Here is an 18,837-nt window from a genome sequence, read left to right on the forward strand (position 1 = left end):
ACAATATTAATGTTCTTGTGTAGCTTAACATGCGATACATAATTTACATGTGATATTCAGACTTGTTATTACAAAAAAAGCACTAAGGAGTCATTCATGCTCAGCATCCCAAAAGGGAAAACCCAGAAAACACTATCAATACATAAGTGAGCCTCGTTGGTTTTCTTCATTTGGAGTGATGAAATCGATCATTTGATTGAATTGACACAACAGTCCTTCAACTGTATAATCTGCTTCAAGATACTATGTGGCTTAACATAACAACAAGCCAAAATTGAAAACACTAAAATCTTAGTTTTTGTTTCCTTTGATTTCTTTTTTCTTTCTTTCTTTTGGTTTGTGGGCTATACAGTAGTATTCAAAGTTCTCCAACATAAGATACTGATTTCTTCACAATTCTTTCCTTTCTCAAATTTAGCTGCACATTGAGATCACCTGGAAAATTTAACAAAATGCTAACATTTGAGCCCAAGAAATTCTGATGTAATGTGGATGAACACCTGGGCATTGGGTCATATAATATCTCCCCCTGGTGATGACAATGAGCAGCAGGCTTGGCATCCATTGGTGTATGTAAATCTGATATTCTCATGACTGATCATTGCTGGACTGCCACCCAACTTTTGCAACCTCCCATTTACTGAAGAGGTGGTCTCCCTGTCTCCCTCTCTCTCCTCTCTTAGAATAGATACTTCTGTCAAAGCTTGACTGTGACTAATAAAAAAAAAAAGCAATTATTCTTATACATTTATTCTATAATTTTTTCACCTTTTTATACATGTTAGAGGCAACAACAATAACATCTAGCAGTGTTTATTTTTGTTAAACCAATTGAATGAAAGGTTAAGACACCTTCTGATTGCACAGATTAAACAAGAAAGTATTATGTATTTCAACTTTACAAAGCATCTTATTGATTTAAAAAGATCCATACTATTGTTAAAGTTCACCATGAAACATGTATGTAATAAGGAGACTAACATATTCATTTTACATATCTACAACATGTATTTTCATATTTCTAAATCAACCACAAATCATATAGAAAATATTTAGGTCCATGAAAAAGCTTCAAAACATTAAAAAAATTAACATTTTGAAAAAGATCACATGTGAAAGCTCATTAAATAATAACATTGACAAATAAATAGTTAATCAGCTTTACTTATTAGCTGCTGCCATGCATTTCTGGCATTCCATTCCAAGCAAGGGTCTGCATGCAGGGTATAATTTCATACTATGCGACTGTAAAAAGCTACAGGGCTTATTTTTGAAGTAAAATGTCACAAGGTCTTTCATTCTCTTTCAAAGGAAGATCACTCATGGCTGCTAAACTGTTCCCATGAAGAGTACCAAAAAAGCACCTTTCTGAAATGTTACTGTGGAGATTCATGACAACAATTTTTTTTTAACTTTTCTGTTTTGAAGGGGATTTGTTTGCAAGAAGGGATGGACCAGGAGGTAGAGGGTAACTGAGAAGCCCTTTTCTGTTTTAAAATATAATGATTCACTGATACATATAGTATCAACAGTCTTTTAAGATCGATGGGGAATTAAAATACATGATACATGGAATTTAAATGCAAATTGCATTCATGGATATACATAAATCTTGAAAAACTTGAAAAGGGAAAACTATTCCCAAAGAAGGTCCTGATACTTAGGACAGCTTGCTGGGTTTGATCAAAGCAGAAAGCATATACTTTCAAGTGAGAAAATAGCAATGGCAGGCTTGAGTCTTCCAAGCAATCAAATCTGTAAAGCAGATGGTTACTAGTAAGTCTAGTTATGGGAGTCTGAGTTCTAACTCATGCTGTGCTTGCTGGATTTGCCGGCTCTCTTCCGCTCTCTGTGATGCTGGACTGGCTTGGCAGGTGACATGCTCTCAAAGTTGTGACTGGACTCGTTGTGCTGGCGGGTGTACCTCTTGCACTTGCAGGCAGTGACTACTGTGATTTTGTAGGTGCGCGTGCTGCCATCTTGGCATTGCAGCTGGATTCTCTGGGTACGGGTTTTGTCATTGACACACCGCCACTCCTGGGAGCTCCTCCTGCTCCAGTACTTTGTTCCATAGCCTCCTCCAATCCAGTTAGGGAGCACTGGCAGGGGCAAGCACTCCCCAGCACACACCAGCTCCTTCAGAGGGCTGATGCTGGTGCACTGGCCATCAGAGATGTATTTGGTGGAACGCAGTTCTCGGCAACCCACTTGAACCTGAGCTGCGAGAAACAAAAAAGAATGTGCATCAAAGACAAAATGCAAATGAAAACTTTCTTAAAAAGTGATCTGCAATGACAAAAATAACAGCCAAATGACAGTAAATCGCCAAATAGAAAGTCAGCACCTACTTTATTTTCACAATGAAAAAATCTGCCTGGATGGTATATAGAGAGACACTTTGATGAAAATCATTAGTTTACATGGCTATAACTCTTTTGGGGGAAAAAAAATCTAAGCCTGATTTTTTTCATGTATAGCATTAACTAATTGCTTATTAGAGTGTTTGAAAATCCAATTTCCTTAGTCTCTCCAATAAGGGGTTAGCAGCTCTTCCATTTATGCTATTGAAGAATCAAATATTGATTCTTCAGTAAGTTAAAACAGTATACTTTTATATTCTCTTTCTCAAGGGTCATATTGGTTAATGTCTGTAAGTCCTTTTAATTAGGTTTTTAAAAAATCTGTTGAGAAAATGTGGAAGGTATTTAAATATTGTGTAATGCTATGCACTCGGTAATGTTTTATTTCAATTATTGATTTTAGCTGCAGAGACTCATACATACATATATGTATAACGTCTGACATTTTGCATATCAAACTTAATAACTATGTTTTAAACATAAATTCCCAAACTGTCTTTTAAAAAATATGAACAGTAAAATGTTTGAAATGCAAAATGCCACTACAACTCAAAATTCAATGAATATAAAAGCACCTAAATAAGGAACGTATGGTTGCCATAACAACTTGGCTACATTTCCCTGAATTTTATGGCAGAAAAATGCCTAACATGTCTGATTTACAACTGCAAAAGGAACCAGGGTGTTCATTTCCCAAATATTGGTCATGGCAAACTTTTTGTTTCCGTTATTTGGATTTGATAGATATGTTATCTAATTGGCTGTTTCTTGTTACATGCCTTATGTAATTAAAGCAACAATTAATCTTGAAATATTTTAAGTTTTCTTTATCATTGCTTTGTTATTCAAACTGAGGAGAATTGCCTATAACAAGCTTGAAAAAAAATCAAGCTTGCCAACCAGAAAAAAAAAAGATGTTTAAAAGTACAGGCTGCTGACATTTTAAAAATAAAAATTATAAGAGACACTGAAGTGGTTCTACAAAGAGTAATAAAAGCTACATCAAAATAGAAACTGAATCAGGAGTTTTACTTCATCTCTGTATCCCAGTACTTCTAAGGTAAGAGATATAGCCTAAGGGGAATGTGATGGTTGTGGAAAAATTCATGTATTTACACATACATGCATAGAAATCAAGAACTGTGGGATTAAATGTAAAGTGTAAATTGTTTGGCTGGACAGTGTGCTCAGTGTGCCTGAGTCTGCCTCCAGCTCACCATCCTGCAGCTGCCTCAGGAATGCACCTGGAAATAGCCAGAAATAATTTTGACTTGTCAAGCTTTCTGTTCCTGTGTATATACAGATTTGGCATTTTTGCAGTGACAGTTCATTGACAATGAATACCCACCACATTGCTTAGTAATCTAATAATAATCAGATATGTCCTGTGTACTTAAAAGCAACCATCTTCATGAAAGTTAAAACATCTTAGCTTTCTTAGACACTAGCAGTCATATTTGCTTTGACTTTTCAAAGGTAAAAACTACTTTTTGTAGTTGAATGGAGTAAAGAAGGAGAGGCAAAAGATGTGTGTAAGATTTCCTGTGCACTGTTTCTCTCTCTCTTATAACCTGATTATTAGCGTGTGACCTCTTCTAAAGGAAAAGATGGAAACAAAAGTTAGGAGAAATTTGAATCCCCCTAACAAGTGGTCAATTAGCATGCCAACTAAGCAAGCAGAAATGGAAAAAAGAATATGTTCCCTGTATAAGAAAACACTACTATACTGTTGTTTTAAATCTCTTAAGTTACAAAAGTGTCCCCAATCTGTCACAGAAATATACAATTATCTAAATTTTGAACTTGACAACAATAAATTATTTTAGAAAAATATGATTCTCCAACATTTTTAGTTTATCCCTCTTTTACATTGAGCATCATCAAAACTTTCAACTATCTCTCTAGATATTTTAAAAATCCAATGTAAACAACTTTTTTTCTCCTGGAAGCTTCCTTTTTTCCCTTGTAATTCCCTATACATATTTGTGGTTAGTTACCTTTATACACTTTACCAAAATTGCACATGCCCCGAAATACGTTGACAAAACAACCTGAACTTGAGCTATCTAGAACAGTACTTTTAAAAACTTTCATTTTGCATGATTTTGACAAAACAACAGTCTAATTCCTGGAAATGTTTTCTTTGTGAATGTTTGATAAAACTTAAGTCTGTGCTTGCATTATTAAACCACTGTTTTAGTTATGTTAACTTTAAAATCACTACCTAGGGAAGAATGCCAGCCTACACATGCAGCAGATTACTCCCAGATTGTTTCACAAAATGTATAGTTATATACTAGTAACTAGCCAATATAATTATATATATATATAGATATATATATAATTATATATATCTATATATGTATATATGGCGATATTGGTAACTAACCAATATAGTTATATATATATATAATTATATTTTACCAATATCGTTATATATAATGATATTGATAGTTTTATATATATATATATATATATATATATATATATATATATAAACAATGCTACAGGGATATAAAACAATGCTACAGGGATGTGAGCTAATGCTATCAGAAAAGAAAAAAAAAATCTGTGCAAGTAAAACACACTTACTGTTCCGATCCAGTCCAGCGTTACTGAAATGCCTGCCTCCATTCCTGGCTTGATTCAACGTGCTGTTGCTGCTGGGGTGTGCTGGAACAGGTTTAACCACATGTGAATAAAGGATTTCTGTAGCATCATTTTTAAAAGCCAAACAGCTTTTCATTAGGATGCATGCAAGGGGAAGAAGACAGAAATGAATGGCAGGAGGAAGCATGGTGAGTAGAGGATTTGCTTGGCTAAAGAGCTGGTTAATTCCTTTGCCTCTGCTTCTGCACCGTAACTGTGAAATTCCTCCTCAAGCTTCCCTTTATATATCCACCGAGGTTTGGCGTTCATTCAGGTGTAAAGTTGTGTAGAGCTTCAGAGTGAAAACACAGAGAAGGGGTGGGATCCCTACTTGACCCTGCAAAAGAATTTTACCAATGGAAAAGAAGACTGCAGAAAAGGAGGAGCTTGGTATACAAATTGCCTGAAATTTCAGAGTTGGACTTCATCACTTGTCTGTGAGCCGATGCAGGCAGGCACATTCTATATCAACGACAGACTCTCCCCTGCCATTTCCTTTCCTGAATCTGGTAAACATTCGGGTTTAATTTAAATGAAAATACATTGCTGTTCATTTGAAGAGATTGGCTTTCTCACAGTTGTTCTATACTTTCCTCAGATTTTAGAGTATTTGGGGCAGGAAGGGGGTTTCTCCCACATAACAGGAGGAATTCATGTGAGTTTAAATATTGTAGGACTTCCATGAAGCACCTAGTTAGCTAAACATTGCTTTCTCTCAAGAAGCAAACCAATATATTTTTTCCTTAAAGTAAAAGGCACAGAGCTAAAACCTGCCCTCTGGACATGCTTAAATAATGCAGCTTTGATCTGCAGGAACTACTGTGCTGCTAGGTAAATTATTGCCAGGGGTTCTGTGTGGAGAATAATAAGCAGAGTTCTGTCTGCATTAAAGTAACTAATATTCATTTTCATCTTAAAAATGTCACAAGCATTAATATCCATAGCATTGTTTTACACAAAACAAAGCCATTCTGACAGATTATTGTTTAGCGAATTCAAAATAATTTTTTCTATATTTTTTCTTTGCTGCAGAACATAGATTCTACTCATAAATTTACCAAATATTTTGTTCATTAGACTCTGCTGCCCAAGTAAGAAACCTATTTTTCTGAATTACTTTACCCATACCCAAACACGTGTTCCATTAATTAATTATTGGCCACTGATCATCCCTTTCAAAAAATCATGAAATTCCATATGGGACATCTCAATTGGAATCACTATTCTGAATCACCTTTTCAATTATAAATCCTTATTTGTCCTTTGTGTGGCTACCTAACTCACCTAATTTTATATCTCTTTTCTGTATAAGCATTTGTCCATTGTAACTGCTATTCATCTATCTGTTTGTCTACCTGAATTTCTCCATAGCAGCACTATTGACATTTTGGAAGAGACAGTTCTTTATTATTGGGGGACTGTCCTGTGTGTTTTTCAGCATCCCTGGCTTCTACCCACTAGACACCAGTAGCACCCCCTAGTTGGTAACAAAAATATCTCCAAACATTGCCAAATGACCCATAGGGGTAAAATCACCCCTGATTCCACTGCCAATTATCTATTCATCTATCTCACTATAAAAAGAAAGTAAAAATAAGAATAAAGGAAAGCTATTATAATAGAAATTATTGTTCTTTTTTAGGACAGAAATGGTACTGTATTTTTGTTTTAAAATAATGCTTCTCTATTAGAGGTAAATACTGGAATATCCTTAGATGAAAGGATTTTATATAATCTTTTGTATTATATGGAATAAGCTAGAATAAGCTTCAAAAATAATATGAGGAGGTTAGAGGTGTGAGTGGCAAAAGATTAGTTACAACTTGATGGTTGTTAGAGAAGGATGGTAAAATAAATTTTTTTTTTTTGGAGACGGAGTTTCGCTCTTGTTACTCAGGCTGGAGTGCAATGGCGCGATCTCTGCTCACCGCAACCTCCGCCTCCTGGGTTCAGGCAATTCTCCTGCCTCAGCCTCCTGAGTAGCTGGGACTACAGGCACGCGCCACCATGCTCAGCTAATTTTTTGTAGTTTTAGTAGAGACTGGGTTTCACCATGTTGACCAGGATGGTCTCCATCTCTTGACCTCGTGATCCACCCGTCTCGGCCTCCCAAAGTGCTGGGATTACAGGCTTGAGCCACCGCGCCCGACCAAATAAAATTTTTTATCCTTGTGTATGTTTCAAATTCTACATAATAAAAAGTTTAAAAACCAGAGTCAGACAATCAATTTAATGGGCATATACTTCCTACTAACAATATATCTTTATCCTAAGGTTGGATGTAGTCATTTATTCTAACATCCTTCCTAAAAAATCATGTCAGTTTATTTTGTGCAAATGGAAATTACAGGCGTCCTTCTAAAATACTAACTATGAAGAATTTCTTGTCCTATTTTTCAGGGGATTTGATGTTAATTCCACAAAGTATGTTAATATTAATCATTGACCCACAGACCCAATGCCTAAAGGAAATTAATAGGTCAAAATAATCTAATCTGTTCCTCACTACTCTTTATTTTTTTGTGTGTCAGAAGCAGGAGATATTTTAATTGGAATTTAATTATCAGGTTGGGCTAATGAGATTGACCAAATTCATGCATAGTTGTTAAATCTGCTGCATGTAATATTCTGTAGGCTCAGCCTTAGGATATTACCTCAGGCAGAAGCAAAATGAGAAGAGAAGACAAGGTAGTTGTGCCTGTGGACAAGACAAACTTAGAGTTCTTGGGCCCGATTTACCTGACAGACGTCTAGAAAACTACTTTGAGGCTGGGTGCAGTGGCTTCTGACTGTAATCCCAGCACTCTGGAAGGCCAAGTCAAGAGGATTGCTTGAACACAGGAATTCAAGACCAGCCTGGACAACATAGTGAGACTGCATCTCTGCAGAAATAAAATAAAAACTAGCTGAGCGTGGTGATTCACACCTGTAGCCCCAGCTACTCGGGATGCTAAGGAGGAAAGCTTGAGCCTGAGAGGTTGAGGCTGTAGTGAGCTGTGATAGTACTGCAACGCTCTAGCCTGGGCAAGTGTGAGACCCTGTCTCAAAATAAATAAATAAAAGAAGGAAAACTACTATGATAAAATAGAAATAATCATAAATTTAATATTTAACAGCTATTCTGATCAATTTAAAAGAGTTCCATTAAAAATAATCACAAACTATTGCTTCTCGGCCTTTTGGCTAAGATCAAGTGAAGAATAACCAGAAACTATAATAACCCAAGAAGAATGGGTATAGATGTTTAATATTGAAATTGATTCTTTCTCATCTCCAGGTGTTAATATGTACATGTTATTCCCTTAACATAGAACACTCTTTCCTCACCGTCTTCCTTGGCTAATCACCTAATTTTCCTTCCAATCTCAGTTTCGATGGTACTAGCACTGAGAAAACTTTCCTTGTCCACTCTTCCCTCTATCTGCTCAAGTCTCAATCCAGCATACATGTGCCAGAACAGCTAGTTGCCTAACAACTTTGCAAGACTTATGAAAAAAGAACCATTTCTATCATATGGGTATTGTAGAATTCGTGGTTAAATTAAGTATTTAAGATATATAGCAAATACATTCTTTCACATAAAAAGATTGGTTAATATTTGTGGTAGGCAGTTACTAAGATGGCTCCCCATAATCCCCATCTCATGATATTCACATCCTTGTAGCAATCCCCTTTCCTTGAGTGTGGGAAGAATGCAGTAAACTGTGTAATATACTAACATGATGAGATGTGAGTTCTATGATCAGGTTTTCAAAAAGCTGTGACTTCCATCTTTCTGGCTGCTCTCACTCTCTCACTTGCTTGCTTTGCTGGAAGCCAGCTACCATAATGTGTATTTCCCCATAGAAAGGTCCATGTAACAAGGAACTGATGCCTGTAACCAACAAGGAGCTAAATTAGCCCCTCAACCAAACAGGTGAGAATTCCATCAACAACCACATGAGTGAGCTTAGAAGCAAATCCTCTCACAGGTAGTCTGTCAGATGAGGCAGCATCCCTGGCTACAATCTGAATGAAAACTTTAGGAGGGACATCAAACCAGAGTCACCCACAGGAACTATGAGATAACAAATGTTTGTTGTTTTAACTAAGTTTGGGATAATTTGTTACGTTACATAGATAATCAGTACAATGTTACTTGTAATTAAGTATTTTTGTGAATAATGCTAGGGCCTTGAGAACATCAGATGTGGAATCATTAGACTTGGTGACTGTGCAACTTTCACTCTCTGGAAGAGTGTTAAGACTTATTTTCCATTCTCAGCTGTGTATCAAGAAAAGTAATATAAAAATAAGAAATTTCTTTAAAGACTTATTTTCTAGCCTCAGCTGAGTCATCAATATGGTGGTATTATTAACAATCAAATAATGGTATTAGAATTACTACTAGGGGCTTGATTTGCAAAAGCTGGAAACTAATTTTGATTTTCTAAATAGTATCATTTATCATATGACTTGGAAATTGAATTTGAAAATCTGAATTTGGATCTTAGTTCTGCCATTTACAATCTGTATGAACTTGGATATACAGTTGACCCTTGAACAACACAGCTTTGAACTGTGAGGATCCACTTATACCTGTATTTTCTGCCACCTCTGCCACCACTGAGACAGCAAGACCAACTCTCCTCTTATTCCTCTCTCAGCCTACTCAGCGTGAAGACAGCGGGGAGGAAGACATGTCTTACGATGATCCACTTCTACTTAATGAAGAATAAATGTATTTTCTCTTCCTTACTATTTTATTAATAACATTTTATTTTCTCTAGCTTACTTTAAGAATAGAGTATATCATATACTCTATTATATATATATATATATATATATATATATATAAAATTTTAAAAATATGTGTTAATCAACTGTTTATGTTATTGGTAAGGCTCCTAGCTGACAGTAGGCTATTAGTAGTTAAGTTTTTCCGGAGGGAGAAGCTCTATGTGAATTTTCAACTGTACAGGGGTCGGCTCCCTAACTTCTGTGTTTTTCAAGTCAGTTACACTTTCTGAAGCTCCCTTAGTCAGTTTCTTTGTCTGCAAAGCATGATCAAGCTTACCTACCTCGCCAAGGAACAAAAATATATGAAAGTATCTAGCACAAAACTGGGCACAGAAGAAATGTGGAAAAAATAACCATTTAATATGAATCTAGGAGTACTGTTTTATATTATGGCCTTCAAATTATAAACATGAGTTTGGAAAGACTAGAGATGTCTGAACAAAAATATGATTACCCTATTTAAGGTAAAGAACAAAAAGTTGAGAGAAGGGAGATTTGTTTAGCCCACCAAAGTAAGAGATAATGGATAAATGTCATTACAGGGAGGGGAGCATCACACACTGGTGTCTGTTGGGCGGGGGGAATAGGGAGGGACAGCAGGGGGTGGGGAGTTGGGGAGAGATAGCGTGTGGGGAAATGCCAGATATAGGTGATGGGGAGGAAGGCAGCAAATCACACTGCCATGTGTGTACCTATGCAACAATCTTTCATGTCCTTCACATGTACCCCAAAACCTAAAATGCAATAAAAAAATTTAGTCTAACCAATTGTTTTTAAATATCAATAGGGGATGCATCAGAATACAACAGCATCCCTTATTTCCAGGGCATATGTTCCAACACCTCTAGTGAATGCCTGAAACTTCTGGTAGTTCCAAGCCTGACTGCCATCATTTGGACCACATTTCTGTTAATCTCTCCTATCCAGAAATTTAATGCCTTTTCCATCTTAACTAAGCACTTATCATGTACAGTACTTATCATGTACTGTAACTGCAACTTGTGGAGTTTGAAGAGCCACAGCAAAACTAGCAGAAATTTTTTCTCTTCTTTCATGAATCAAAGGTTCTTTCTTACCATAGATCTTAGTAAACTCATCATATGATTTTTTTTCTTTCTCTATTAAGTTGAAAACTTTCACCTTTTCCCTTAAAGGAAACACTTTACGGCTTCTCTTTGGCATATCTGAATTGTCAGCATCACTACTCTTGTGCTTTGGGACCATTATGAAGTAAAATAAGAGTTCCTTGAACACACAGCACTTCGATGCATAACAGGCAATCTGATAACATATACAGTCACTAAGTGACTAAAAGCAGGTGGTGTAGACAATGTGGAAATGCTGGACAGTGGGAGGATTCACTTCCTTGGTGAGATGCAGCAAGAGATGGCATGTGATTTCATCATGCTACTCAGAACAGTGTGTAATTTCAAAGTTAGCAATTGTTTGTTTCTGGAATTTTCCCTTTAGTGAAACCAAGGAAAGCAAAATCACAGATAAAGGGGATTACCATAAATATAAACCAAAAGTATTTATTGAATGCAAGGATAAACTATTTCTGCTCCTCTCTGGCTTAAATCTATTCTGAGAGTAGGATTAAGGATCCCCTTAATAGGATAGCACTTGTTAAGTGGAAAAGTGATTAGCTATTATAAGTTTAGAAAAAAAATGCATCAAACTACTATAGAATCTTCATTCATAAAAATCCTTAAAACAAAAATGAGCTAATTACTTTCATTCATTTCATATTAGTGTCTATTGTCCCCAGTCTTTTAAAGATGGTGTCATCCAGGCAAAGTTGAATGAGACATGAAGCCTACCCTCTCTTCCTGTTACAGAAAGCTCCTGTTTAGAATTTTACTAAAGGAACTTCCCTTAACTTACTCTTCTTGCACAATTTTCTTTCTTTCTCCCTAATCACCTTCATTAGTTGTCTCTTTATTTGTATTTTGTTTGAATGCTTGCTGGTCTTATTTGCTGAATATAATGTTTCATTTTTTTTTTTTTCAATTGAGAGCAGGTACTGTTTATTAACTGACCAGCTTAGAAAAATAATCATGGGAGACACCTTAGTTCATTCTTCTAATAAGCCTGTTGATCTGATCCTCCCTGTTGCCTGCATCTCCACCCTCTACAAAATGGGTGGTCTTTTTCTTCATTCCGCCCCGTGGAGAAGATAATTTAAAGGGCCACAGGAAGTTATTTGCTTCTTTGAAGCGTTTTCCAACAGTATAGATCTCATGAATCAGATCCTCCATGCAGATGATGCCATATTTTCCAGGAGATTGAGCAATCAGAGCGTTATCTGTCAAAGCAATTCGCTTCTTTTTGATTTTGCCATAACCATGTTTGTAGATTAGTTCATTTACTGATTTCAGATTTGGGTACCCCCATGCAATATATGGCTCTACAATCTGCAGCATGTTAATTGAAGCCTTGTTGAGCTTCACAAAGGTTCCATTGAAGATTTGACGAAAGCGAAGAAGCTGCAACACCTTTCGGACCTTTGGGCTCACACCATTGATACCTCTGATCCTGATGACAAACGCCAGTTTGGGTTCTGCAGGTACATAGAAGTTGCCAGCTTTCCTTGCCATCCTTGCCATTCGAATTTCAGTTCTGTACATCTGCCTATATTCCTTGTGATAATGCTTTGCTTTTTCATAGATAAGCTTCCTCCTTGCCTTTCAAAGCATCTTTTGGGCAAACTTCTTTCTCAGGCGCTTAATCTTCAGCTCTGCGAAATTCCTTCGCTTTTTCTTAAGGGTTTCCGGCACAGCAGGAACCTTCTTCTTCTTCTTCTCTTCTACACCCTCCATGGTTCCAGCCGGAAAAAGAGGAAGTCCATGTTTCATTTCTTATAAACTGACTCACCATATAACATTAGAGAACTCAGCTTACAATGCCCTTTGTAACCTGATATAAAATCCAAGTGAAAAATCTCAAATCCAATTGATAGAGATCTAGATAGGGTTCCTCCAGTCTCCACACTATTGCCATCTGGGCTGGAAAGTTCTGTTGTGGGGGATGTTTAGCAGCATCCCTGGTCTGTACCCACTAGATGCCAACAGCCCTCACCCAGAAACTTCACAAGCAAATGCCAGGGAGTAGGTGAGGACAGGAGGGACAGGGCTTCCATCTGATTGCACAAATGAGTGCCTGGAGGAAGTTGTCCTTTTTACTTCCATTTATTACATCTCACAGTAGGAATCAATGTCCTCATTCTGTGTGTTCAGTCCACATAGTCCCTAAACTAAATCTGACAAAGGCTGGCAGCATATTCTATGTCCTGCCCCCAGTGGTGAATGTGGACTGGAATTAGTTTCGTGCCACCAGCCTAATAGTTCCTCTAAAACAATGGTTCTTCTGGGAGCTTGTTACATATGCAAATTTTAGACCTGACCTCAGACTTGAGTCAGAATCCCTTGGGCTGGTGATCAGGAACCTGTGTTTTAACAAGCTTTCCAAGAGATTCTTAAGCATGCTAAAGTTTGAAGTAACTGTTATAGGATACACATATGACCTCATAACTGTGGCCTAGCCTTATGATCCCCCTGAGGGTTGCCTAGTCTATTTAACTGGGCCTGTGCTCCAGATTCTTCCAGTTTGCAGAATCAAATGGAAACCCTGCAGTAAAACTCAGCCCTCAAAGCTCACACCCTAACCCATTTCCTTCTGCTATATTTATTTCTCCCTAGGGACTGGATACTCTCAGTGTCCCTCAGTGCTGATTAATGCTTTGTTTCACAGAAAAGGACACCAAGAACCATAACAATTACTACCTATAGTAGTACTGTCACTCACTAGAAATTCTGGCAGCCACTTCTGATTTGCTCAGAGATCAGCACTGATGCAGATTTAGGTAAAATACTTTGAGCATTGTGATTTTGATTACTGTCCACCAGACTTAATGACATCCCACAGCCAAATTGGGCTCCTACCCCTCGTCATATGCAGTGTTGCTTCACTCTTTCCTAAGATGTCCCTTATTCAAGGACAAGCAGGCCTCATGGCAAGGCCTAAGTCATTTATGTTTTTACATCACTGGTAGAGACTTGGACTTAGAGACTTTATAGTATGAAGTTTCATGGTGTGTCAGGTCAGGATGCTAGAGAACCCAAGAATTTAGTAGGATTTGGCCCAACAATGCCACAGTCTCTCCTGGAAACAAAAAGTCCTTTCAGAAATTTCCAATTTCCATTTTCATATTTTAAATAAAATAATTTGTTTCCAAGTTACATACAGGTGGAATCTGTGGTGTAGGGGAGTGATCACAATGCCAGGGCCACGAACCAGTACTGGTCCTTGGCCTGCTAGGAACTGCACCACACAGCAGGAGATGAGTGGCTAGGGAGTGAGCATGACCACCTGAGCACCTCCTCCTGTCACATCAGCAGTGCATTAGATCTCATAGGATGTGAACCCTATTGTGAATTGCATGTGCCAGGGATTTAGGTTGCGTGTTCCTTATGAGACTCTTAACTAAGGCCTGATGATCTGTGGTGGAATAGTTTCATCTTGAAACCATCCCTATCCCTGGCCCTATCCATGGAAAAATCATTTTCCAAAATGGGTCCGTGATGCCAAAAATGTTGGGGACTGCTGGCGTAGGGGGTTTCACAGCAGCAGCATAGCTGGGGTGAAGGGGTCCACGTTGGGAAGTAAATAAGTTTGACTCCATTGATTGGAAAGGTAGGTTGGAGCAGATTATTGACTACAATTCTGCTTTGCATTTCAGAAATTTGGACATTATTTGTTAGACAATAGAGAGCTATTGAAGGATGTATATGTGTATATGTGTGTGTTTATTTTTATTTATTTTTTATTGTACTTCAGTTTCTGGGGCACATGTGCAGATCATGCAGGATTGTTGCATTGGTACACACATGGCAATGTGCTTTGCTGCCTCCATCCCCCCTGTCACCTACATCTGGTATTTCTCCCCATGTTATCCCTCCCTGACCTCCCTACCCCCCGCTGTCCCTCCCCTGGTTCCCCCAACAGACCCCAGTGTGTGATGCTGCCCTCCCTGTGTCCCTCTTTTCTCATCATTCAACACCAGCCTATGAGTGAGAACATGCAGTGTCTGATTTTCTGTTCTTGTGTCAGTTTGCCGAGAATGATGGTTTCCAGATTCATCTATGTCCCTACAAAGGACACTAATTCATCATTTTCTATGGCTGCATAGTATTCCATGGTGTATATGTGCCACATTTTCCTTATCCAGTCTATCGTCCATGGGCATTTGGGTTGGTTCCAGGTCTTTGCTATTGTAAACAGTGCCACTATGAACATATGTGTGTATGTGTCTTTTTAATAGAATGATTTATAATCCTTTGGGTGTATACCCAGTAATGGGATTGCTGGGTCAAATGGAGTTTCTATTTCTAGGTCCTTGAGGAATCACCACAATGTCTTCCACAATGGTTGAACTAGTTTACACTCCCACCAACAGTGTAAAAGTGTTCCTATTTCTCCACATCCTCTCTAGCATCAGTTGTCTCCAGATTTTTTAATGATCGCCATTCCAACTGGTGTGAAATGGTATCTCAATGTAGTTTTGATTTGCATTTATCTAATAATCAGTGATGATGAGCATTTTTTTCATATGTTTGTTGACCTCATATATGTCTTCTTTTGGGAAGTATCTGTTCATATCCTTTGTCCACTTTTGGATGGGTATATTTGTTTTTTTCTTGTAAGCCTGTTTCAGTTCTTTACAGATTCTGGATATTAGCCCATTGTCAGATGGGTAAACGGCAAAAATTTTTTCCCATTCTGTTGGTTGCTGGTTCACTCCAATGATTGTTTCTTTTGCTGTACAGAAGCTCTAGAGTTTAATTAGGTCCCATTTATCTATTTTGGCTTTTGTTGCCAATGCTTTTGGTGTTTTAGTCATGATGTCCTTGCCTATGCCTATGTCCTGAATGGTTTGCCTATGTTTTCTTCTAGGGTTTTTATGGTGTCAGGCCTTATGCTTGAGTCTTTAATCCATCTGGAGTTAATTTTAGTGTAAGGTGTCAGGAAGGGATCCAGTTTCTGCTTTCTGCACATTGCTAGCCAGTTTTCGCAACACCATTTATTAAACAGGGAATCTTTTCCCCATTGCTTGTTTCTGTCAAGTTTGTCAAAGATCAGATGGTTGTAGATGTGTGGTATTGCCTCCAAGGCCTCTGTTCTGTTCCATTGGACTGTATCTCTGTTTTGGTACCAGTACCATGCTGTTTTGATTACTGTATCCTTATAGTATAGTTTGAAATCAGGTAGTGTGATGCCTCCGGCTTTGTTCTTTTTGCTTAGGATTGTCTTGGCTATGTGAGCTCTCTTTTGGGTCCATATAAAGTTTAAGGTGGCTTTTTCCAGTTCTGTGAAGAAAGTCATTGGTAACTTGATGGAGATAGTGTTGAATCTATAAATTACTTTGGACACTATGGCCATTTTCACAATATTGATTCTTCCTAACCGTGAGCATGGAATGTTTATCCATCTGTTTGTGTCCTCTCCTATTTCGTTGAGCAGTGGTTTGTAGTTCTCCTTGAAGAGGTCTTTTACATCCTTTGTTAGTTGTATTCCTAGGTATTTTATTCTCTTTGTAGCAATTGTGAATGATAGTTCGCTCATGATTTGGCTCTCTATTAGTCTGTTATTGGTGTATAGAAATGCTTGTGATTACTGCACATTGATTTAGTATCCTGAGACTTTGCTGAAGTTGCTTATCAGTTTAAGGAGATTTTGGGCTGAGATGATAGGGTCTTCTAAATATACAATCATGTCATCTGCAAATAGAGACAATTTGACTTCCTCCTTTCCTAATTGAATACCTTTTTTTTTTTTTTTTAATTGCCTAACTGCTCTGGCTAGAACTTCCAATACTATATTAAATAGAAGTGGTGAGAGAGGGCATCCTTGTCTAGTGCAGGATTTCAAAGGGAATGCTTCCAATTTTTGCCCATTCAGTATGATATTGGCCTTAGGTTTGTTGTAAATAGATTTTATTATTTTGAGATATGTTCCTTCAATACCTAGTTTATTGAGAATTTTTAGCATAAAGTGCTGTTGAATTTTGTTGAAGACCTTCTCTGCATCTACGGACATAATCAGTTGGTTTTTGTCTTTGGTTCTGTTTATGTGGTGAATTACGTTTATAGACTTGCAAATGTTGAACCAGCCTTGCAATCCCAGGATGAAGCCTACTTGATCCTGATGGATAAGCTTTTTGATGTACTGTTGCAATCAGTTTTCCAGTATTTTATTGAAGATTTTTGCATCGATGTTCATCATAGATTTTGGCTGGAGTTTTCTTTTTTGTTGAGTCTGCCAGGTTTTGGTATCAGGATGATGTTAGTCTTATAAAATGATTTGGGAAGCATTCCCTCTTTTTGTATTGTTTGGAAAAGTTTCAAAAGGAATGGTACCAGCTCCTCTTTGTACATCTGGTAGAATTCAGCTGTGAACCCATCTGGACCTGGACTTTTATTGGTTGGTAGGCTATTAATTGCTGCCTCAACTTCAGCCCTTGTTATTAGTCTGTTCAAGGTTTCAGTTTCTTCCTGGTTTAGGCTTGGGAAGGTACAACTGTCCAGGAATTTATCCATTTCTTCCGGGTTTACTGGTTTATGTGCATAGAGTTGTTTTTAGTAATCTCTGATAATAGTTTGAATTTCTGTGGAATCTGTGGTGATATCCCCTTTATCATTTTTTATTGCATCTGTTTGATTCTCTTCCCTTTTCTTTTTTATTAATCTGGCTAGCAGTCTGTCTATTTTGTTGATCTTTTCAAAAAACCTGCTCCTGGATTTATTAATTTTTGAAGGGTTTTTTTGTGTCTCTATCTCCTTCAGTTCTTCTCTGATCTTAGTTATTTCTTGTCTTCTGCAATGTTTTGAGTTTTTTTGATCTTGCTCCTCTAGCTCTGTCAATTTTGATGAATGGGTGTCAATTTTAGATCTTTCCTCGCTTCTCATGTGGGCATTTATTGCTATACATTCCTCTAAACACTGCTTTAAATGTGTCCCAGAGATTCTGGTACATTGTGTCTTCATTCTTGTTGGTTTCCTTTATTTCTGCCTTCATTTCATTATTTATTCAGTAAACATTCAGGAGCAAGTTGTTCAGTTTCCATGAAGTTGTGATGTCTTCAACTAGTTTCTTGCTGAGTTCTAATTTGATTGCCCTGTGGTCTTAGAGACTGTTTGTTATGATTTCCGTTATTTTTCATTTGCTGAGGAGTGATTTACTTCCAATTATGTGGTCAATTTTAGAGTAGGTGCAATGTGATGCTGAGAAGAATGTATATTCTGTGGATTTGGGGTGGAAATTTCTGTAGATATCTATTAGGTCCGCTTGGTCCAGATCTGAGTTCAAGTCCTAGATATTCTTGTTAATTTTGTGTCTCGTTGATCTGTCTAATATTGACAGTGGAGTGTTAAAGTCTCCCACTATTATTGTGTGGGAGTCTAAGTCCCTTTGTAGGTCATTAAGGACTTGCCTTATGTACCCAGGTGCTCCTGTGTTGGATGCATATATGTTTAGGATCAGTAGCTCTTCTTGATGCATTGATCATTTTACTTTATATAATACCCTTCTTTGTCTCTTTTGATCTTTGTTGGTTTAAAGTCCATTTTATCAGAGACTAGGATTGCAACTCCCGCTTTTTTTTGCTCTCCATTTGCTTGATAAATCTTCCTCTATCCCTTTATTTTTAGCCTATGTGTGTCCTCACACATGAGATGGGTTTCCTGAATACAGCAAACTGATGGGTCTTGATTTTTATCCAATTTGCCAGTCTGTGTCTTTTGACTGGGGCATTTAGCCCATTTACATTTAGGGTTCATATTGTTACGTGTGAATTTTATCCTGCCATTTTGATGCTAGCTGGATGTTTTGCCTGTTAGCTGATGCATTTACTTCATTGTGTTGATGGTCTTTTCCATTTGGTACTTTTTTGAAGTGGCTGGTACTGGTTGTTCCTTTCCTTGTTTAACACTTCTTTCAGGAGCTCTTGTAAGACAGGCCTGGTGGTGACGAAATCTCTCAGCAATTGCTTCTT

At 37.5% G+C, this 18,837-nt stretch overlaps 2 protein-coding genes across 2 annotated transcripts; both read right to left on the minus strand.

Annotated features, from left to right (window-relative positions):
* Positions 1-739: 739 nt before the first annotated feature.
* Positions 740-5,711, minus strand: SOSTDC1 (sclerostin domain containing 1). The gene is made up of 2 exons (XM_017526903.2): positions 4,953-5,711; positions 740-2,219 (listed from the first exon to the last, which is right to left on the minus strand). The coding sequence occupies exons 1-2, from the start codon at positions 5,155-5,157 to the stop codon at positions 1,804-1,806; spliced, it is 621 nt and encodes a 206-aa protein (XP_017382392.1). The 5' UTR covers positions 5,158-5,711; the 3' UTR covers positions 740-1,803.
* A 6,081-nt stretch (positions 5,712-11,792) lies between these two features.
* LOC108303146 (60S ribosomal protein L7-like) lies at positions 11,793-12,622 on the minus strand. The gene is given in 1 exon segment (XM_017526904.2): positions 11,793-12,622. A coding segment is annotated over 1 exon segment (750 nt). The 5' UTR covers positions 12,608-12,622; the 3' UTR covers positions 11,793-11,857.
* Positions 12,623-18,837: the final 6,215 nt, after the last annotated feature.

This window comes from Cebus imitator, unplaced genomic scaffold (assembly GCF_001604975.1).
Source record: "Cebus imitator isolate Cc_AM_T3 unplaced genomic scaffold, Cebus_imitator-1.0 Scaffold45, whole genome shotgun sequence".
Classification (NCBI taxonomy): domain Eukaryota; kingdom Metazoa; phylum Chordata; class Mammalia; order Primates; family Cebidae; genus Cebus; species Cebus imitator.